Source organism: Sturnus vulgaris, chromosome 18 (genome assembly GCF_052056855.1).
Source record: "Sturnus vulgaris isolate bStuVul1 chromosome 18, bStuVul1.hap1, whole genome shotgun sequence".
NCBI classification, from domain to species: Eukaryota; Metazoa; Chordata; class Aves; order Passeriformes; family Sturnidae; genus Sturnus; species Sturnus vulgaris.
This window is the reverse complement of record NC_142260.1, coordinates 4,301,543-4,323,682: the sequence shown is the minus strand read 5'-3', so window position 1 is coordinate 4,323,682 and position 22,140 is coordinate 4,301,543. Positions and strand designations below refer to the sequence as shown.

Below are 22,140 nucleotides of genomic sequence, written 5' to 3'. Positions count from 1 at the left end.
GAGAAGGAGCCTCCTTTTCCCGGTGTTGCATTATTTATCCAAACAACCTGCCCTGCTGTTGATTTTGAGGAAATATCCTGTGGCTCTCCCTCACGCTTGTACATTGTTTGCTTCCACTGGTGTTTTACCGCTTGTCCCTTTATCTCCTCCCCTTTTCCCACCCCTTCTCCCTCCACTTTTTCCCTTTTCCCCCCATTTCTTTTCACCCCTTCATTTCTTTTCCCCCTATTTTTTCCGCTTTCCTCTTCCCTGAGAATGCTGCTTGCTGAGGCTGCGGAGAGTGTGAGAACAAGCCAGAGAAATGTAATTTTGGCTTCCCCAGACAGAGCACTGCCACTAGGCAAGATCTGAAACCAGATAACCAAGGCTGAGCCAGACCTTCCCAAGGAGTGAACCGGGGAGCTCCTCGGGGCTGTTCCCAGCTCTGGCTCCGGGTAGTGCAGGTCAGGCCTGTGCCCAGCCGGGTTTGCTCCCTGTGCCGCTGCTTTCGGACACATTTGGCACTCGGGGTGTGAAGCCCCGGGCTCTCATTGCAGTTGTCTGTGATTTATCACGGCCACACACGGGCTGTGAAACTCCCAGCCGGGTGGCTGGAGCACACACAGGCTTTCGCAACAGGGGGATAATTACGGGCGTTGGAGCAGGGAGGGAAGCAGAGCCTAGTCCAGGACAGCTCCCAGAGATCCTCATGGCTGTGCCAGAGCTGCCCCACAACCCTTTTTATAAGCTTTTTGGAAGCTGTGGAGGCTGCATGTCCACATGGCTTTCAGGAGCTGCTGGCAGTGAATCATAGAATCCTGGAATGGTTTGAATTGAAAGGGATCTTAAAGATCCATCCCCCTGCCATGACCAGGGACACCTTCCACTATTCCAGGTTGATCTAAGTCCCATCCAACCTGGCCTTGGATGCTGGCAGGGATCCAGGGGCAGCCACAGATTCTTTGGGCAACCTGTGCCAGTACCTGAGCACCCTCACAGGGAAGGATTTCTTCCCAGTATCCCACTTAACCCTGCTCTGGTACAATTGTCAGAGCTATGCTGATGAGTGAGAGAAACCAGCCCTTGCTGCAGCTTAATGAGCTCTGTATAAACAGTTTCCTCCAGAGCATGTGGATGGATGATGGAGCTTTCAATGTGTCTCAGGAGAAAAATCAGGACTGGACCCTGGGAAGACAAATTGCAGCTTCCAACAGCTACAGATTTTCTGAATCTTTGAGAGGGAGGTGATGTTTCCATTCACAGGACGTGTATGGCATTCAAGGAACTCAGCCTGGGATACCTGATGCTGCTGCGATTTATCCTGATTTCCCATAGCTCCTGCAAGGCTTCTTTCAAGCAGCACGTTCCTTGGAGCACTGGGAATTACTCGCCTGCAAAAGCAGCAGGGAGAAAGGAGCCAATCCTCCAGATACTCACAGTTGTAGGGCTGTTGTCACAGCATAAGCTGTTCCAATGGAAATGGATAGACAGGATTCAAGTAGATGGGGCTGAGAGTCATCGGAGCAGTGCCGTGCACGGAGAGGAGGATTGGTGTTGTCGTAACTCTTTGTGTGTTATTGAAGTGCCAAATGGATTAGGAGCTTTAAAAGCTTTAATTTCTGTGCTTTTGGCATCGTCTCTTGGAACGCGCGCGTCTCCGTAGTGAAGCTCTGGAGAGGAAATGGGGCTTGAAGGGGTAGTCCCAGACTAGTTTCTTCTAATTTCACTTGCAATCAAGTGCTGGAGAGGGAGAGACAGATGCTGCAGCTGCATGATTACAGAACATGCAGCTGTTATCACACTTGCTTCTTTTCCTGCTAATGAGGCATCAACTCTCTCCTGAGTTTGCTGTTTGGGTAATGGTTTTATTCTAGCACAAACTAGAAGTTGGTTTAATTTTTCTTTACTCTGATCTGGTTTGGGTTCAGCAGCTGGCAAGATGGTTTTTTAGAACTAGTCTTGTTTGAGGAAGGAGTTGCCAGAGGAGCTTTGCCCAGAGAAGCTGTGGCTGCCCCATTCCTGGAAGTGTTTGAGGCCAGGTTGGATGGGGTTTGGAGCAACTTGGGCTAGTGGAAGTTGTCCCTGCCTGAGGCAGGGAGTTGGAACAGGATGAGCTTTAAGGTCCCTTCCAATCCAAACCATTCTGTGATTGTGTGATAAGGACGCAGCAATTCCAACTAGCTTTAAAATCCTTGGTGGGCACTGGATGCAGCTGGGTAGACTGAGCAGCTTGGAACTTTAATTTCCAACACCTCAATGTCTTCTCACCATTAGTCCAGTTCTTCAGCCACGAGCAATAAACACGTGGTTCTGATTTAAGTATCTTCATTTCCACTTCTTCACATTGTCTCGCACTTTCTTGGAGACTTGTGTGCACAGGCAGCTTTTCTGTGCTTTGTGAAGCAATACAAAGGTGGAGAGAGGATGAAGAGCTCTGCCACCCTCCCTTCCCAGCTGGCAGGAGCACAATACTTGCTGGAAGGAAGCTCGGCAGGACTGATTTTGAGGAATGATGCATTTGCCTGTCGGAAGGCAAGAGTTTTGAGCTGTGTTCAAAAGCTCTGTTTCTGTGTTGTGCTGAGGGAAGAGGAGGGATTGTTGGATCCCAGGTGAGCTGGGAGCAGGAGCATCCCCCTCACAAAGCGTTCCAAGCAGTGCAGGTGATTGCGGAGGTGTGGAAAAACCTCTGAGTAGTCCAGCATACTAAGGATAGGTTTTGTTCCATAGGTGCTGGCAATGAATCATAGAATCCTGGAATGGTTTGGGTTGGAAAGGATCTAAAAGCTCAAACAGTTCCACCCCCTGCCATGGGCAGGGACAACTTCCACTATCCCAGGTTGCTCCAAGCCCCGTCCAACTTGGCCTTGGACTCTGCCAGGGATGAGGCAGCCACAGCTTCTCTGGGCAGCCTGTGCCAGGGTCTCACCACCCTCACAGGGAATTTATTCTCAATATGCCATCTAACCCAGCCCTCTGTCAGGGTGGAGCCATTCCCCCTTGTCCTGTCACTTCAGGCCCTTGTTCAAAGCCCCTCTCCAACTTTCCCTTCAGCTCATGGAACGGACAATTAGCTCACCTCAAAGCTTCTCCAGGCTGAACAATCGCAGTTCTCTTACACCCCCTTCCCTCAGTCCCTCCCAGCCTTTTCCTAACTTTAAAGCATCTATGGCACGAACAGTCACACCTACAGCACCCAGTTTTTAGCACTTATTCCAACTCATTTGAGCACAGGCCCCCCAGGATGTGTGGTGCCAGGCCAGGTCAGGCTCCTGCCTGTGGAAACCTGAGAAGAACAAGGTGCCTGATGCTGGGTTTAAGGCAAACCATGGCTTTTTATTTTGGGATTTTCACCTCTGCCAGAGGCTCAGTCTCTCAGTAGGGACAGTAGAAAATAGGATGAAAGTTGCAAGGAAACCACTGGTCCATATAGCCTGGGAAGAGTTGTCCTCCCTAGGGCATGTTCTGCAGGATACCTGTTCTGCCTCTGCCAAATCCTGCTCTGCCTGATCCATTTTTTAAATTGAAGTCCCCTTCCAAACTCCAGAGATTGCATGTGGTCAGTTTAGCCTCTAGTGCAAGAAGAATTCAATTCTGGAGGCAATTCTGTCTGACTTGATCTTCCTAATTTGCAGAGCCTGATTTTCCAGTAAGAAAAATGTGGACATCTATAAATGTTTGTTTCCCACCAAGCTCTCCTCCTGGGGCACGAGCCATGGGCTATACCCTGTTTAACAGGGTGGAGGGACTCAGTCACCCCAAAACACATTGCCAAGAGCATGACATCTAGAAAAGCACCGTGCAAACCCCAGTGGGTTTCACTTCCTGAATTTCCCTTCGTTAATGCATATATAAGTAAGGCAATTAAAACACATCGGGCTTATTTCAAATAGATAATCTAATTATCAGCTTGATTAAACCATATCAAATGAACAGTTCTTGTAATTCGGGAGCTTTGTTCTAATCACTGCCAAAGCAGTAGGAGCTTTAATTAAAAGCCTCAAAAGTGGCAGACCAGTGTCAATTGAGGGGAGTTACAGCCTGAATCCTGATTGCAGGGAAGAGCAAACCCATCCTATGTGGATGCTGATAAAAAGATCAGCTCTTTGCTGCCAATAAATGGAATTTGACTATTTTGTAAATACCATTGAATGAAAGTAATTGTCCTTTGCTGCTGTTTCTGATGCTCAGAGACAGACTTCATTAAATCTATTCCACTCACTCATTTACACTGACATTTTTAATGGCTATAGGTTGGTATCACCCAGCCATATCCTGTCTCAGCCTTGGACCTACAGCTTATGCTAACATGTGCTCTTTCAGACTGCAGAATTCCTTAATTAAAAATTGGGTGCTGGATAACTCAGGAAGCCCAGGCTTCTTTTTCCTGTCATGAATGTATCTTTAGGGCCTCTCTGCCCATCGTGATTCGGTGTTCAATGCCCACAACTTTTATAAAACACAACTACAAGGAACGACAAGAGCAGCGGGCAGCCAGGTTCCAACCTGCACAAAGATTTGCATGTATTTAATTTATTAATGTTGGCAGGTCTCTGCTTAATAGCCCAAGTTTTCTTTTCACCTGAGTAGGTGGACTTTTTGTTTTTCTTCTTTCTAATTGTCTCAGAAAATGATACTGGAACAGCCTGCCTGTATCAACATGCAGGCAGTCACAGACCGGGGTTTTTTTCTGCTCTGTGCCCTGGACCAGCCTTCAAATTTTGAAGATTTGATGGGAATTTGTGAGGCGTTAGGAGCAGCATCAGTGGAAGAGGGAGCTGGGTGAACAGCTCTCTGTCCAGGCCCAGCTTTCCCCAGCTGCTGTGGCATTTGCCATCACCACCTTGCTTTTAATTACTGTCGTGTTCCATGGCTTAATATTAAACCACATCTAATTGCATCCTGTCTCTTAATTGGCTTAACTGGCCATCACCCAAATAGACTCTGCTGTATAGAAACAAGCTTCCCCAAATATTTCCTAATTGGCAGTTGGTGTTTTGTGAGGAGATGGGACCCTCTCGGCGATATTAATAGATATTTTCTCCCGTTCGTTCCCAGGATTGGACATTGATCCTATGACGCATGCCCGGAAAAAACAACTTTTCCTTCTGAAACATCCAGCTGGTTCTGCTGGCCAGGCCTCGTCGCCAACAGGCAGCAGGAGGATGGACAGGGCCAACGCAGAGCAGCGGGACGGAGATGCCTCGGAGGCTCCAAAGTGTCCCAGCGGGTTTGTAGGGAATAACAAAAGCAAGAGCTTGCGTGAGGTGCGAAAGACGTACCCGCTGCGGAGGCGGCTGCTCCCCTCGGTGAGCAAAAAGACCTGCAAGGTGCTCCTCACCAGGCTGGAGGATGTGGCTGGCTCTCTGTCCAAACAGACCCCGAGCTGTAAAAAAAAGCACCTTCCCAGCTGGGTTGAGGGTTTGGGATCTGCTTTGTTCTCGGAACAAGTTCAGCCTGTGGGAGCGGGCAAGAGTGAGTCATCCGGGGAGAAGTGCACAGTAAGTTATCCCGGGCCGGAGCAGGACTTTGATCCTGCTCCCTCGGAGCCCAGGAAGCGCCGGCTGGCCTCGCTGAACGCGGAGGCCGTGAACAACCTGCTGTTCGAACGGGACGATGGCTTGTTAGCCGGCAGGCGCTTCCGCAGGGACTCCGGGAAGGCTGCTGGGGACTGTACCCTCAAGGGCTTGCAGTGCAAAGCCGGTGATAACTGGCCTGCCCTGGAAAAGCCGGCTGTGAAAACGGGGAAAGGAAAGAACCGGCACGAGCCCAGTCAGAAATGCAATAGCTGTGAGCATTCGCTGGATGAGGTCTTTGATGATGGGGCAAAGAGGGAGGATGGTGCCATCTCCTACCATCCCACCCCAAAGAGACTGGCCAGCCTGAACGCCGTGGCCTTCCTGAAGCTGACTCACGAGAAAGACCAGCCCCTGAAACAGAGGAGTAAATCAGATGGCGAGGGCAAGTTTGAGAACCACTGTTCAAAATCTACACTCAAATGGGCCAAAGCTGGACGGAAGAACTGTGTCAAATCCAAGAAGGAAGTGGCTAGCTTAAAAATGGATGGGCAGCACGGCTGGCAAGGCCAGACCCTGGGCACGTTTGGGAAAGGGGAGCAGCGGGACTCTTCCAGGCTCTATGGGACGACAGAGCCCGTCCCCTATGAGTCGCTGTCTGGCTCCTATGCCAGCACGGAGGGCTTCTACCACAGACTGCCTTTGCTCATGGGAGGCCAAGCTTCCATGAAGCCGGAGTATGGAAGACCCGGAGAGAAATCCCCAACCCCCAAACAGGAATTTCATCAGCCTTCCTTTCCCGTGCAGCAGTTCCCTCCCTTGCCTGTGCCCGGGAATCACGCGGATTGTGGATGTCTCTATGAATCCTCAGATCTGACTCCGTTGAACGGGTTTTATGTTTATTATGGCCAAAGTGGATACAGTGGCTATTCCCCCTGCTCCGTTTATCCCAAGGACGAGCTGTCGCAGGCTGCCACCTGCGAGGGGCTCCTGGTCTCTTCCGGTTCCTTGCCATCAGGTGCTCATCTCCAGCCCCTGCACTGGTGCAGCTCTCCGTACTGCTGCGGGGAGGGAGCGGCCGTGAGCAGCTACAGCGTCTGCGGCGTGGTGCATGTGCCGGAGGGCAGGATCGGCGGCGTGCACGCCGGACGGAGCAGCTATCCCTACAAAATGCCTTTTGCAGCAGGTAAGGGCCAAAGTGCACGCAAATCCCGGACGGCGTTCCTGGGAGAAGAGGGTGGCTCGGCGCGGTGCCTGCTTGCCTGGAGGCTGGTTCCCTCTGCGAGCGGTTCTCAGCTCCACAGCCGAGCTGCGGCTTGGAAGGGATCCGCCTTCCACCTCCCCTTCCCCCGTTTTTAGCCCGGAGGGTTTTTCCCACTGAAAGGTCTTGTTGGTGTGGAAAGCAGAGAATCGGTGAAAGGATTTGGGCAGCGAGAAGTTGACTCACGGCTTGTCACGCTGGAGCTAAGGCTGAGCTTTGATGTGTGTAAAACGAGCAGGGTTCAGTTCCTGCACGCCATCCCGCTCTGCCGCTCCGAGCGCAGGGTCAGGAGCACACCAGGATGAGTTACTCCTCCCATCCCAAAACCTGGCTCTGGGGGCTGAGGCATCCTCACAGAGCCTGTGGAGAAGCAGGCATTGCCTCTGCTGTTCGACTCTCGTGGGGGCTGCAAGCTTTTTGAATTCCATGGATCGATCAGAGCTGGCAGGGCTGCGTAGGGAATTTCACTGTGGTGGTCTGAGTGCCAGGTGCACTGTTAGTTTGGGAATTCTTGATCCCATCTTTGCTCTCCGTGTCTGACAATGAAGCACTGGAATAAGGAAGGGTGAGAGGGTATAGAAACGTCATTACCTGCCTGGCTCTCCTCTGTCCCCGCCTGCTTTTCAGACTTCCTGCTTTATCTTGGAGCTTTGCCTCTGCCACTGAAAAAATACCTTTTTAAATATTTAAAAGTGAACTGCTTTGTGGGGGTTATCAGACACCAGTTCTGTGTGTAAAGCCATCGGGCTGGGCAGTGCTGCAAACAGTCGGTCCATACAGGAGGCTGCACTCCAGCTGCTGGGAGTGCCAGCGTGGGATCTTTCCACTAACCACGTGTTCCAGCCAAGAGCTGGCATGACTTACCCGCTGAGAACAGATTTTCAGGTAGGTGGATGGAGTTCTGGTTCAAGCAAGGCTTTGTCATCTTCTGTTGTAGGAAGCTGCTGTAACTCAGGAGCGTTTGGTTGAAGTGTAATTTCTGTTTTCCTGAAATATCCCCGCTGTCATGGTGCTTCTTCCTACGGCAGCAGCCAGACAGGGCTCGCTGGTGGCTTCAGAGCTCTTGAAAGTGGAATGCTCACAAGACAACCAGCTCAGCAGTGTGTTCTTGCCTGACAGTTTCTGTGTAGTGCCCTGAGGTCATACCAGTCTGCTTTGTTCCTCAACTTTTGCATGCTGGTGCCTCTGATTTTGTGCAGCCAGAAGGATGCAGGAAGTGCAGATGGAGTATTTTCCAGAGTTCAGCCCTCCCTGTGGATTCAATGATTCCTCCTGGTGCTGGCAAGGGCAGCAGCAGTTCCAGGAGTGGGTATTTGCTAGTGTGTGACCCCGCTACTGAGATCTCCCTTGCTGTGATTTCCTTCCTGGGAGCAACTTGGATTTAAAAACCTATAACACTGGAATCATTGAGATTTTGGTTTGTGGATTGAAGCATATAAGGAGGTCTCAGAGAATATTGACAGGGCCTTAGGCTTAGGGATTGATTTTTAAATAATTATGCACCTCTGAAATAATTTCCTTCCCTAGAGTGGGACATTTTAGTGAACTGAAGGAGCACTTTATCTGCTAGCAGCAGGCTCCCATCAGAGAGGGATCCAGCCTGACATGCCGAATGCTGTGTGTTACATCTGTCTGATTTGGTGTTTTCCAGGTGTTTATAGGGAAACATCAGTGTCTGTGTGGTACAAATACAGGGACTGGGCTGTGATCTTGGGCAGTGTGGAAGCAGAGTGGTGAAAAGGAGCTGGGACAGGCTATGAGAGTTGCTTTAGTGCCAGTGCCATTGGAGAGGCTGAAAGTGTGTGTGACCAAGGAAGGAGTCCCCGGGGTGCCACCAAGAGCAGCTCTGCACCAGGGCTCTGACATTCAGTAGAGATCTTTGTGAAGCATCATCCTGCTCTAGCTCAAGCTTAAAAGCTGCTTTTGTAAGCAAAATACCTGAGAGGTGATTCCTTGGTCTGTATGTCCTGTGCCTTCCAGTGCCTGCATCCTCATGTTTGGGCACTCTCGGGGGTTCCTGTGGCATTTGCTACTCGGGGTTGATTCAGTTAATTGATTTATTGATCAATGATGATGATCTGTGGCATCCCTTGCACTCACAGCTCCACAGTGGCTTGGCTGCAGCCCTTAGGGAGGGTAAGGTGGGAGGCAGGAGTGAACAACTTCCTGTCTCTGCAAGCAGTCCCAAGCAGTTTTTGGCTGGAGCTGAGTGGCTTTGGATGGAATTTTCGCTTCAGATTTGTACGTTCTCTGATCTGAGGCATCTCTTGGAGCATGACTGGAGCTGTCCTTTGGTCATCCCAAAAAGCACAGTCTCAGGTTTAGGGAACAGGGCTGCATCATATGTTGGTCCAGGAACTCTTTTCCTGCTGATAGGGTGTAATTACAACTGGTTCTTCCATTAACCTGGGTTGAGGCTTGTTTGTGACTCCTGAGCGGAGCAAGGAATTTCTGGGATGCTCTGAGAGGCAGCGTCAGCCAAATTCCACCCTGCTGATGTTCCTGTGTCTGCTGCAGGGACACAGTTTTGCTGAGGGTGCAGCATCTTGTGGTTGTGTTCCACCTTGTTTCATCTTTCTGGACTTAATTTGGAGAATCTTCTCAATTTTCCCTGATTAGTAGAATTTGGCTTTCTGAAAGAAGCTGGCTGCTTTTGGCAGTGTGATTTAATCCTTCCCATTGTTTCGATAAGCCTTTTATTTCTTTTATACATATTGACAGGCTGGAACTGCTTTGGACACTGGCCAGCCTTGTGTGTATTCCTGGCTGGCATTACTTGGGATTCAGATGGGTTTGTTGTGGTGCAGTGTCATCGGCAGAGCACTGGAACACGCAGGCTCGGAAATGGCTTTGCTTTTACAATCCAGTGACAGTGCAAAATGAAATTACAGCCTGGAGAGTCTTTACAGCTATAATGCAATAAAGGGGATTTCGGGCAAAAGCGGCCGTGGTATGGGACAGTCCCGGCTGTGCAGTTGCTTTATGTTGCAGATGAGATCCGTGACTTATTTCTTCCCTTCCCTTAGAAGGCTGCAAGTCTCTGGACCAGCTGAACCTCACAATCCCGGTGGCAGGACACCCCGCGTCGCCTGCCCACCCGCTCTCAGGATGTCCTGTGCCCAGCGTGCCGCCGGCTGCAGAGCCCGTTCCTCACCTGCAGACCCCCAACTCTGACCCTCAGACCATGGCCCGAGAATGTCCTCAGAGCTCCAAGCCTCCCAGCGGCTCCAAGTCCGGGCTGCGGAATACTCCGGGCTGCCTGCACGCCTCCAACAGCAAAGCGGCGGGCGGCCATTCCCACCCCAAGCAGCAGCGGATCAGCCGGCGCAGAGCCACCAACGGCTGGATCCCCGTGGGCACGGCCTGTGAGAAGGCTGTCTATGTCGTGGTAGGTGTCTGAGTGCTGGGGCTGGGTGGGGACAGCTGCCTGTGCACCTCCAGCCGTGAAGGCTTGGGAGCTGTGGGGCTCGCTTCCAGCTGGAGATGGTCACTCAGTGCTGTTTTGGTGGAATTCCAATGGGAGCAGAGGCACTGCTGGCTCTGCGGGCTCTGTGTGCCCTGGTGTTACCTTGCACGCTGTGGTTTGGGAGGGGAGGAGAACTGGCTGCTCCTGTGCTGGCCTCAGCTGAAAGGTGACGGATCCTCCCAGCTCTGGCATGTACAAGGGTGGCACCTGAGGCACATGGGAGTCTGTTCTACAGGGATCATGCTCCAGCTCCAGCTGCTTTCTCCTGGGAAGGGCAAGCTTGTCTGAGAAGCTGAGGGTTGTTGTAGCCTCAATTATGAGGGGCAGGTCGAGAGCCCTCTCATAAGGTGTCTCTCACTTATGGTGCCTGCAGCCTCACAAGGATCTCTAGAGCACAGAGGACTGAGACAGTGTACTGGCTCCCAGATGGGAGCATCCATTTTTTCTAGTACCCAAAATCCCCTTTCTTGTAATTTGACGTGGTGGCACAGCCAGTTGCTCCTCCAGGGATTTCCTATCTGTACTTTCCCATTTGTTGTGTTCAGGGGCAGGGACTGGTTCCTGTAAGATGGAAGATTTCCTGCCAGAGAATTCAATTAGCTCCAGTCAAGTCCACTTCAATTGCAAGAGAAGGCAATATCCTTCATCTTATTAAAGCATAAGAGCTTGAAATGGGCCCCACGTGGTGTCTGGGAAGGTGGGACAAGGCATTGCTGTGCAATAGATGTCAGGAGGAAGAAGGGCTGTGGTCCAGGCAGTATCTGTGCTGCTGCTTGGTGTGGTGACACAACCTCAGACTGCTGAGAGCAGCAGCCAGGGCAGGTTTTGGAGCTTTAGCCATTGGGACTGTGTCCAGGTACCAAGGACTGTGCCAGAATGAAGCCTGTCAAGGCCAGGGACTGGCCATGTGCATCCATCCCTCAGGCTGTCACACCCCAAAGGAGCAGCGAGGCATTAATCTCCTTAAGATGCTTCCAGTCCTGCCTGGGAGATCTGGCAGGAGGTTAAACCATCCTGCTCGGGCATTCTGAAATGAAACTTGGAGCAAAAGCAAATTAAAAACCCCTGGTTCATAGTCCCAAAAGTGATTATTTTGTACTGTCAGAGGGTACAAAGGAATCACTGGCAGTCCTGCTAAGGAAGGTTTTGTGCCACGGCCTCCCTGCCATTCCCTGCCCTGCTTATGTCAAATATTTCACGTTTTATTGGCTTTTTTCCATGTTTGTATCAGAGATACAGCATTCAAAACACACCTAATTTTTGGTTCCTTTGAATGGGAAGGAAAAGCAGGCCTCCAGGTGGAAAGGTGATTTTCCTGAAGACTGTGATTTTTTTCTGCAGAACGGAGGGAGCGAGTGTGTTTTAATTTGAAGTAGGAGTATTAATTGCAGCAATTAGGGCTTTTGTGAGATGTGCTGGTCCCCCTGGTGAGCTGCTCCTCACCGCCAGCACTATGGGGGAGAACCACGAAGTCACCCTTTGCCTGCTCACCGGGGTTGTTTGGGTTGCTGTGTGTGCAGAACGAGCCGGAGCCGGCCGTGCGGAAGAGTTACCAGGCTGTGGAGAGGGACGGGGAGATCATCCGGGTGCGGGACACGGTGCTCCTCAAATCCGGGCCCCGCAAGAAATCCATGCCCTACGTCGCCAAGATCTCTGCACTCTGGGAGGACCCCAAGACAGGTACTGTGCCAGGAGAGTGTGTGTGTGTGCTCCACAGAGTGAACTGGAAGTAGAGGAGGGATGCTCGGGAAGTAGGGAAAGGATCTCGGGAGAGCAGCAGGCTGGTTAGGGTACCAGGGTGATGGAGGGGGGATTAGCGCCCTGGCTTCCATTTGGATTGTTCCAGGAACTGAAATGCTCCTTAATCATTCGTCTGGGGCTGATAAATGGAAATCTTCTTGGATGTGAATGTACGTAATATTTGCCAAGTGCCCATCTTAGCAGCCCTCTCCCCTATTATTTCATAGCTCAAACATCGGGGGAGCTGCTGTTTGCTCCAATCCAACATCTGGTCTGGGAGCTGGTGGGAACAGGGCTCTTCTGCAGCAGCTCTGATGGACCCCAGTAGAGCTGGGGATGGGACTGATGTGGGACTTATGGTGAGATCTGGTGTCTGACTGGCAATCCCTGAGCCAAGGATGCTGAGCCAAATGCTTTAAAGTAGGGTCGTGCTTAAGAGGGGGGAAAAGAAACCCCAAAAATTCTGTGTAAAAGACATAAATCGAGGCGTGATGAGGCTCACTGTGGTTGTGTCAGTGCAGCAGCAATTCTGCCCTGAGCCTGGGAATGAATGCTGCAAGTTCCCACCTTTGGACGAGCATCTTTTCCAGCTTGTGTGTTGGATGGATTCTTTTTTCAGGTGGAAACATTTGATTTTTGAATCTCTGGGGAGGTTTTTTTGTGCCTGGCTTCCTTGGGATGTTGAAACATGAGTAGAAGGGGGCGAAAGTGTAGTGGAAAAGCAACACGACTGACTCCATGCAGCTTCTTGCTGTAACAAAGGGACACCTAGTTCAGCATGAAATATTTATCAGCCACAGCTGCCTCTCCGTGAGTGCTGTGGGAATGAAGGGGATGGAGCAGCAGGAGGAAGCCAGGAATGAGTGGGAAAACACCCGGAGAAGGCTGAGGCTTGACTTGTTTTAATCCCTGTTGTTGCAGGGGAGCTGATGATGAGCCTCCTGTGGTATTACAGACCAGAGCACACTCAGGGAGGCCGCAGCCCCAGCATGCACCAGGTGAGTCTGGATCGGGGCAGGGCATCCCGGGCTCCTGCAGGAAGAGGGGGCTGCCCCAACATCTCCCTGCATTCCTGGGTGGCCTCAAGCTGAGTAGAGCAGAGCACTCTTGGCTGTGATGCAGCTGTTGCCAGATGTGTTGAGTGGTGGTGTCCTACAGCTGGGCTTTTCCCCCAGATTTATTGTCCTGTGGAGGAGCTCTGGGCTCTTACAAACGCTGCTGAGTTCCTTACATGGAGGCTCTAACAGAAACTGCTGAGTGTTGATGTTTCTTCCTTTAATCTGAGAAAATTCTGCATATTAAGTAAAAAGTAATTTTGACTGTTACCTTAAGAATAAGGAAGAATAAGTTTAACTGAATCAAGATCAGACACCTTTCCAAGAGCATGTTCTAATTCCTACAGCAAAAGCTCCTGCTGCCATTTTGCAGGAAACTGGAGTGCCTGTGTTATGTGCTGCCTTTTAATAAATCCCTTAATCTGCTTCTTAAACTCCAAAAACGTGTTAATTTTGTACTAAAAAACGTGGATGCATCATCCTTGCCCAGCATAGATTTATGATGAGAACTAAAGTCTGACTTGAGGATGCTGTGCCAGGATAATGGAGTTGCTTTTTAAAGAAAAAATGTGTGAATCACTGTGACTTCACGCCTTGCTCTGCTTTGCATGGGCTTGTGTTGGGTGACAGAACAAGCTGGTTTTAACTGGGAATGAGGAATTCACTGCTGTGTTCGACCTAATTTTAAACACTTGGTGCTTTCTTAATTCCTATTACTTTTTTAAATAAAAAGGGAGGGAGGGTTTGAGAGCAGGACTCAGGAGCAGCCAGGGAATTGTAACTGCCTCGCTTGCAGGGCACAGGTGAGTTTCTAAACCAAAATTTGGCACTTTATAAATGAAAGGTGAGTGTATCCAGTTGCATTTCACTCCAGGGAGAATGCCAGGAGGAATTAACCCAGGTTTTTGCAAACCCACTTAAATTACACAATTCTTCAAACAAGAGAGAGCTTGGGCTGAGGGCTGGGCCAGGCTTGCCAGACTGACTCAGGTAGTTTTGACTCAAGGAGTAAACCAGAACTCCAAGGTGCAGAAGGCAGGTGTGGCATTTCCAGTGTCCCTGATCAACCCTGTCCCCAGATGTTCACCCTTTTGTGAGTTTTTCCTTCCAGCAAAGCAGAAATAGAGCCTGCAGGGAATGCTTCCAGGCTTGTGCAGGGCATCTGTGTTCCCAGAGATCATCTCTGCTGATCTAACCATACCTGAAATTCTTCTCAGTGGCTCCGTCCAGGTTACCCTGGGTATAACCAATCCCGCCTGCTGCAGAGCCAAGTTCCCTAAATTACCCTGGGAAAAATTGGAGAGAAGTTTGCCAATAGAGGTTGTGGCTGCTCCTCCTTGGATGTGTTCAAGGCCGGGTTGGATGGGGCTTGAAGCAACCTGGTCTAGTGGAAGGTGTGCCTGCCCATGGCAGGGATGAAACAAGATAATCCTTAAGGTTCCTACCAACCCAAACCATTCCAGGATTTATTCCATGATTCTGAAAAAGGCTGTTGCTACTTCTCTCACTAAACCAGCCCTTTTAATTGAATTGGGAAGAGGAAGTGATTGGACAAGAAGGCTTTCCTTAAGTTTTGATCTGAAGATGGAATAGAGAATCCAGGAGGAAAGGGGAGACTGAGGGGTGCAGCCAGCCATGGCCTTGCTGCTGAAGAGATTTGAGGCATTGGAGATTGATGTGAGATCACAAAATGTACTGGGCAGGGTGAAATGGTGGGAGAGTCAGTGCTTTGCTTGCTGTTGCTGGATAAAAATGTGGTGCACAGAGCATGTGGCGGGTGCCTGGGTTATGTGGGACACTGGCTCTGAGGAGTATTCACCATGGGCACACTTTGATGACCCCACATTAAGGTGATGGGTGAAGGTGCAGTGGGTGGGCGAGGGCGTGGAGCTGGCCGTGCCTCCCGGGGCTCGGGGCCAGCTGGGTGACCTGTCCCCTCCCCTCCTCGCACAGAATGAGATCTTCGCGTCGCGGCACCAGGACGAGAACAGCGTCGCCTGCATCGAGGAGAAGTGCTACGTGCTGACCTTCGCAGAGTACTGCAGGTAGGTGGAGCTCTGAACCTGCTGCACTTCCCAAACCTCCCCCTGCCTCCAGCCTCTCTCACCCCGCCCGTTTCCAGCCAGCCCAGCTGTCCCAGCCCCGAGGTAGTGACACTTGCTCTGCTCTAGGCTGGGGGTTCTCCCATTCCAGATCCATTACATGTCTGGATTATATAGGATCATAGAATCTTTTGGTTGGAAAAGACCCTTAAGATCATCAAGTCCAGCTGTTCCCCTGGAGCTGCCAAGGCCACCACTGACCCATGTCCCCAAGTGCCACATCCACACAGCTTTTAAATCCCTCCAGGGATGGTGACTCCACCACAGCCTGTTCCAAGGCCTGAAGGAATTTTCTGAATATCCAACCTAAACCTCCCCTGGTGCAACTTCAGGCTGCTTCCTCCCAACCTGTCCCTTTTCCCTGGAGCAGAGCCTGATACCCCCCCGACTTCACTCTCCTGTCAGGGAGTTGTGGAGAAGCCAGAAGGTCCCCCATGAGCCTCCTTTTCTCCAGGCTGAGCCCTCCCAGCTTCCTCAGCCACTCCTGGTGCTCCAAACCCTTCCCCAGCCTCTTGTGCTCCTCTCAAGGGACTCCCAAACATTGGTGCTTGTATGACCACTGCTCGTGGTTTAAAAGAAGACAGGAACAGGTGTGCAGGAAAACATGGAACTTGGAGCTAAAAACTAAGTGAGCTAGGAAGAGATCTTGTATATCCATCCCTTGTGGGACACAGGTGCCAGACTATCCAAAAACCTGCTGATACAAGTGCCAATGCTTGTGCTGGACATCAGATCCTGTGATTTTGGCAGCAGCACCCCTTGGAGCAGTGTCTCAGGCTGTTACAGTTGAGCTCTTGCTGATTGAGTTGAAGCTTTGTCAGTAAGAACTTCCCAGCATCCATATTCCATCCTGCCATCCTGTGATGGATACACAGGGCTAAAGGAGAATGGGGTTTGAATGGGCACAAACCTATAATGCAAACCAGTGGTTTAAATTTCTTCAGTTCTGCTGGGTGCATGCTGTGGTCTGTGCAGCCTTGCCACGGAGGGGATGCCTGAGGCCTCCTTCTCAGCCTGCTCCTTGCCCAGGGCTCTCCTCTTGGAATTTCTAAAAACAAACTGGTGTACAAACCCTTTAGAAGCTGAATTTTGATCTTTCTTTTGAGAACAGTAAAACAAAAACCCCAAACAAACAAAAAAATACCAATCTAACCTAACAATAACAAACCAAACAAAGCCAACCAAACAAAATCACCCATCCCCAAGCTTTGGATCAAAGCAGTTCCTTTCCATTCTAACACCCCAGTCTTCTGGAACAGCTCTTGGCAGGAATTTTTTCATGTTCTTGTGGGTCAGGTCACCTTTGAGAGATGTTCCCTGAAGGCATCCTGAATTCTTTGATTTCCTAAACATCAGTGCATAAGCATTTATTAGAGGCTAACTAACAAAAACGAGGCCAAAGCAGTAAAAACAAGGTGGTTAATTGCTGTCATCTTTGGTGCTGTACGATATCCACCAGTATGGAAATGCAAACTTGTGTTGCTTCCTGCAGGAGTTCTCTTTGAACAAAGCTTTGTCCACATTCATTCCCTTCCCCTTATCCCCCAGCAGCTGCAGTTGTGGCTCCCAGCAGGACACAGGCAGCAGGAGAGGGAATGAGTTCAAGGTCCCCAGCACAGGAAGGACATGGACCTGTTGGAGCGAGTCCAGAGGAGGCCATCAGGTTGATCAGAGGGATGGAGCACCTCTCCTGTGAGGAAAGGCTGAGAGAATAGGGATTGTTCATCCTGAAAAAGTGAAGGCTTTAGAATGACCTAATTACCCCTTCCAGTACCTCGAGGGAGCCTACAGGAAAAATCGAGGAAGACTGTTTACAAGGGCCTGGAGTGCCAAGACGAGGGAATGGCTTCACACTGCCGAAGGGCAGGGATAGGTGGGATATTAGGAATAAATTCTTTGCTGTGAGGGTGGTGAGGCCCCGGCTCAGAGAAGTTGTAGCTGCCCCATCCCTGGCAAGGTCCAAGGCCAGGTTGGAGCAACATAGGCTAGTGGAAGGTGGAACCTAGTGAAATATTCCTACCCATGGCAGGGGGTGGGACTGGGTGAGCCCTTAATACCCCTTCCAACCCAAAGCATTCCAGGATCCTCTGATAACTCTTCCGATGTGATTGCCGTGCAGATTTTGTGCCTTGGCAAAGCGTCGAGTCGAAGGGATCCCGGGCAGGAAAACCATCATGGTTCCTCCCTCGGAGGAATATTCCACCCCTCCGCACCGCAAGGTGCCCGAGGACACGGACCCCGAGCTGGTTTTCCTCTGTCGCCACGTCTACGACTTCCGGCACGGGCGCATCCTGAAGAACCCGCAGTAGCACAGCCCTTCCCTCGGAGCGCGGCGGGAACGGGCGGCGCCGGAGCACCCGTGGGTGGCCTGGGACACCTGGGACACCTGTGCACTCTCACCCACCTCGTGCTGCTGCAGGTGGGAGCGCCCAGCGCTCCGTCCTGGGACTCGGGAGTGTGCGAGGAGCGGAGCCCATGGAGGGAGGCAGCAGTTGAAAGCACAGCACTTCGTTAAAAGCATAAATGAAAATATATACGTTAAAAAATAAATCTATGTATATAGATATAGGGATTTGCAGAAGTAAATCTATATCTATATATGTATGTAGAGCTGCATCTATTGGGAGGGTTTGCAGGGGATAAAAGCCAGGAAGCAATGCAGAGCCATGGCTGGGGCAATGGTGGAAAGGTGCAGGAGGGATGTGGCAGTGCAGTGTTTGTTGAGTCTGGCTGGGACAGTCGGTGGTTTTCGGGCCCTGAACTGAGCCCAGTTCTTGGCAGAGCACAGGAGAGTCTCTCCTTGATCCCACAGGACATACTCTGAGGATTCCCATGGTGAGAGCTTCTTCAAAATACAGCTTTGAGAGCTGCCTGGGTGCAGAGTGGCCTTCCTTGTGTCATGCTTGGATAGGTGTTGCTCCATCAGGGGAAGAGGTGACTCCTGTTCTCCCTCGTCTTTTCCCTCCCCTCACCTTGCTGCTCCACAGTTCACCACCTAGGCTGGGGCTTGGAGCCTGCTCTGTGGTGGAGCAGAGGGAGCTGGCAAGGTGGCAGGTATCACACCCCAGTGTAGGGTTTTAGAGCTGGTCCTGTCCCAGGTGTCCTGACTAAACCCACAGGATCCTGTGCCCCATTCCCAAGGCCCAGCACTCACCGGCACGCGTTGCTTGGAAGCTTGGAGCTCACAAAGTGGGCTCTGCTGGGGAAAACCATGTTTCCTTTTCTCTTCTGAGCATTGCTCTTCCTCTGATGGTTCGGGGGGGGCTGGATTTTCTCTTTCTTCCCTGTTTCTTTCCTGTAATGTCATTTACAGACCCTGCTTATCCCCGTGTGTCTGCAGTGGGAAGAAGCCAGAGGGGGAAGTGGCAAACCCTTTTCTTGCGTGTTTTTGGCTTTTTAAAATTCCTTCCCATGTGACTGTCCTGATCCTGGGAGTGCTGTTGAAGCCATCAGCAGCCTCTCCTCCTCCAAACTCATCCCAGTGTCCGAGCAAGCTCACCAAAGTGGCTTTGTGGCTCCTGAAAGGACCTGAGCATCAGGAAAGGTTCGCATGGACCATGTGAGCCCCGCAGGTCCTGCCTCTTGCCTTACCTGTACAGATCCCAGACAGACCTTAGGTCCCAGACAGACCTTAGCTTATCTCAATGCTAACTTGGAGTTAATCCCAAAGCAAACCAAAGGACAGTGTCACATCCTGGGGAGTCACTGCACCATGCTGGGAACCCAGCCTGAGATTGCACTAAAGTACAGCAGAACCAACCCTGTGCCACCCACCTTCCTGCTGGCTGGAGCCACTCACTGAAACAAGGGACCTGAGTTTTCCCAGTCTTTTGGGGCTTCTGAACTTGTGTTCCATGGTGGAAGTATCCATTCTGCTTTAATGTTCCATCAGTGGGAGCAGCATTCCCTGGGGACACAGGGATTGTCACCTTGCTCCAGGGGCCACACACCTGCCTGGCCTGGAGAGAAAACCCATGGCATCCAATTCCTCACATGGAATAGTTCAGGCACACAGGAGTTCTCCAGAGATTTGCTCTACATACCAAAGAGGGGAACGTGTCTGGAGGTGATGGCTTGAGGGGATGACAAGGTCTGGCACCCACCTGCAGCTGGTGGATGATTCCTGCTGGAAAATTCCTGTTTATTCCTGCATGGCCCAGGGAGAACACCCAGCTCCAAGAAGGGGGGATCCCAGGTGTGCAAGCAAGAATTGTCAGGTGAAGCATCTTCTCTCACTTATACCTCAAGATACTGTTGGTGTCAAAGGGATTGCCCAGATCTCTCCTGAACAATTCACTTGGCACTGGGGGTCTCTTGGAATGATGTGGTGGGGTGGGAAGTGGTGGCACTTTGAGGACACTCGGATGAAGGGGTGCAAGGAGGCATTGGAGAATGTGGTTTCTGATGCTTGTGGGGGAGGATATGAAGCAGGGAGGGAGGATGCTGGAGAAGTGGAGCTGCCCCTGCCCCTGACACGGAGGGAATGGCAGCTGCCCAGCCATGGGGGGAACACATCAGCTGTACCCCACAGTGGGTGGAACGTGATGAGAAGCCCTAAATCCACGTGTTTGGCTTCATGGGGACTCCTTTGCCCCTGAACATGAAGCAGGAGAGCTGCTGTGGCCATTTCTCCCTGGCAGTGCTTTGGACACGGAATGCTGCAAGACCCACCGGCCGGGTGAGCCTGAGCGCTGCTGCAGCTGGGCCCAGCTGTGAGACCCAGCCTTGGAACCACAGTAACTCACCGAAATTCCTCCTTCTGCCCCATCTCCCCCTGCTCCCACCTTGTCCTGGCTCGTCTCCAGGTAGCAGGGAAATTATCCTTGTCCTGGGTCCACAATGGGCTCCGGTCCAGCTCTGGAGAGGACAAACCTGACTTTTCTCATGTTGAATCTGCTTCAGGCCATGAACATTGAGGTTCACGTGGTTGCTGATGCTGTTGTGCAAACAGCATGTAAATGAACTGAAATGTCTTATCCCTAATGAAAAGATTTCCTGCTTTTTTAATCTATTAGATATGGAAATATTTTTTGAAACTGAAAAATGCAGTCGGTAGAATTTAAATCGAAGCGTAATACATGTAAAATATATTTTAGTTGATAATTTTGTAAAATGCACTTTTTTTGTGTCTCTTCCCTGGTTTCCCAGATCTGTATTTCATTGTTTACAGATGGAATGAGAACATTCCCTATTCCCTTCTTCTGTGAGAAAGATATATTAGAAGTAATTCTTAAAAAATAAATTTGAAAAATCGTATTGATTTAGAAAACAAACCAGTGCTGGACTGTTCTTCCCATTCCTGCATTAACTTCCTGCCTGGACCTGGTGGTTGCAGGAGTTAGGAGTGCTTGGGAGCAGATGTGGATGCTCAGGGTTGTGGGATGAGCAATCTGTTGGGTTTTCCATGGAAATAGAGCAAGTGGCAACAGGATAGGCAGGGATTGACTGACTTTTCTCCAATCTGCTCTTGACAACTGCTGTCAGTGGAATATTTGAGTCTGCTTTTCAGGCAGGGCAAGTGGTGGCTGATCTTGTCTCAGCTAGGCTTTAGGAACCCTGAAGGAAGCATTTGGGAATGTTGCTTTGGAAAAGTGTCTCACTTGGAATGCTGTCTCCACTAGCTTCTGCCATCTGCATGTCCCCACCCCGTGGCACCAAGTGCCACACACACCCTGAGGACAGGTCCAATAGCTGAGCCATCTACACAGACATCCCAAATGGCCAGAAGGATTGCAAATGTGAGAGGAGCAGACAGGAGTCAAATAACCTGAGGAGCAGGATAATGGGATCAGGAGTACCTGATGGGAATGTCTGCAGCCACGTGCAGGTGAGAGTTGTTCAGGGGTGCTCCCAGCCAGCAACAGGGCCTGGGGATGTGAGGCCGAAGGCACAGGCACATGCAGGGGCATTGCAGGGGCTCCTGCACACTCATCCTCAGGAGGAGCAGCTCCCGTGGCCCTGGGTGGTGACACAGCCATCCCCCCACAGTCCTGAGTCACGGCTCCTCTGGAGCTGTCCTGCAGGCTCCTCCTCGGCTTTCCTGATTTCCATTCCATGTTGAGATGTTCTGCTGCTTCCTGGGGCTGCAGCCCTTGCACACCTAGGGAGGGAGGGCATGAGTTCTGGGAACAAAATGGGCAGACGGAAAGAGTAATGTGTGACGTGGAATTAGCTCCTAATTACAAGGAAGGGAGTGAGGGCCACATGTGTCTTGTGGGCTGAATGCAGATGAGCTAGGCATGGCAGAACTGCATCATAACCCTTGGAAAATGCATTGGACCCCAGCTGCATATTTCCAAAAATTTGCAGCATCTTTCACTCCTAGGTCACCTTGAGCAGGACATGCTGAGATGGTCCCATTGGATGAGCTGGGGCTGCTCAGTCCCTGTCCTTTTGCAGCCCTGCTGGCATCATACCTGTTCTTAAATTCCTGATTAAATGTCTTCCTAGGATTAGGGATTTTGCTAGAGGATCCTTTCCTTTTGCTTCCTGCTCCCAGCCTTGTCAGCACAGCTTCTTGCAGGGAGCTGCCAGAAGCACAGACCTGGAGAAACGGAGCAAACCAGAAGAATTCCTGAAAAAGGAAACCACAATGGTAAGTGAATTCATCTGAGAATTTTCCTCCCAAGGGGAGGAATGATCTCATCCAAGGATGTATACATTTGTGAGCTGGTGCAGGGTCACTGTCCCAACCCCATCACCTGGGATTTCTGCTGAAGAACGAATTTGAGATTTTCCAGTTGGATTTAATGTGGCTTAGTTACTGGGAGCCATCAGTGATGTGGGTGCCAGAAATGCAGCAGGAACCTGCCCCCTGTGCATGACCCATGGCCGGCTCTGGTGCTTATCTGGGTGTGGATGCTCCCTCAGAGACATCCCTTGGAAAGGCAACCAAGAAAAGGCTTTTCCATCCCTGCTTTTCCTGCATGGTGAGCCGTCACCAAAAGGATAATCTGTGGCAGGCTGAAAAGTTGGGATTAATGTCAAGCAAAATTGGATTTACTGTTGAAATCTGCTACCCGAG

General features: G+C 50.9%; 1 protein-coding gene across 2 annotated transcripts in view; it reads left to right on the top strand.

Annotated features, from left to right (window-relative positions):
- BAHD1 (bromo adjacent homology domain containing 1) overlaps positions 1 to 20,389 on the top strand; it is a 35,117-nt gene extending 14,728 nt beyond the window's left edge. Inside the window, exons 2-7 of one of the 2 annotated variants that reach the window (XM_014878870.2) lie at positions 5,035 to 6,678; positions 9,783 to 10,141; positions 11,740 to 11,899; positions 12,881 to 12,957; positions 14,968 to 15,059; positions 17,236 to 20,389. In XM_014878870.2, coding sequence (XP_014734356.2) covers positions 5,052 to 6,678; positions 9,783 to 10,141; positions 11,740 to 11,899; positions 12,881 to 12,957; positions 14,968 to 15,059; positions 17,236 to 17,425 — 2,505 coding nt within the window. In that variant the 5' untranslated portion in view covers positions 5,035 to 5,051 and the 3' untranslated portion in view covers positions 17,426 to 20,389. Of the gene's footprint in view, positions 1 to 5,034; positions 6,679 to 9,779; positions 10,142 to 11,739; positions 11,900 to 12,880; positions 12,958 to 14,967; positions 15,060 to 17,235 lie in introns of both variants that reach the window. The other variant, XM_014878869.2, reaches the window with a different exon arrangement.
- Positions 20,390 to 22,140: the final 1,751 nt, after the last annotated feature.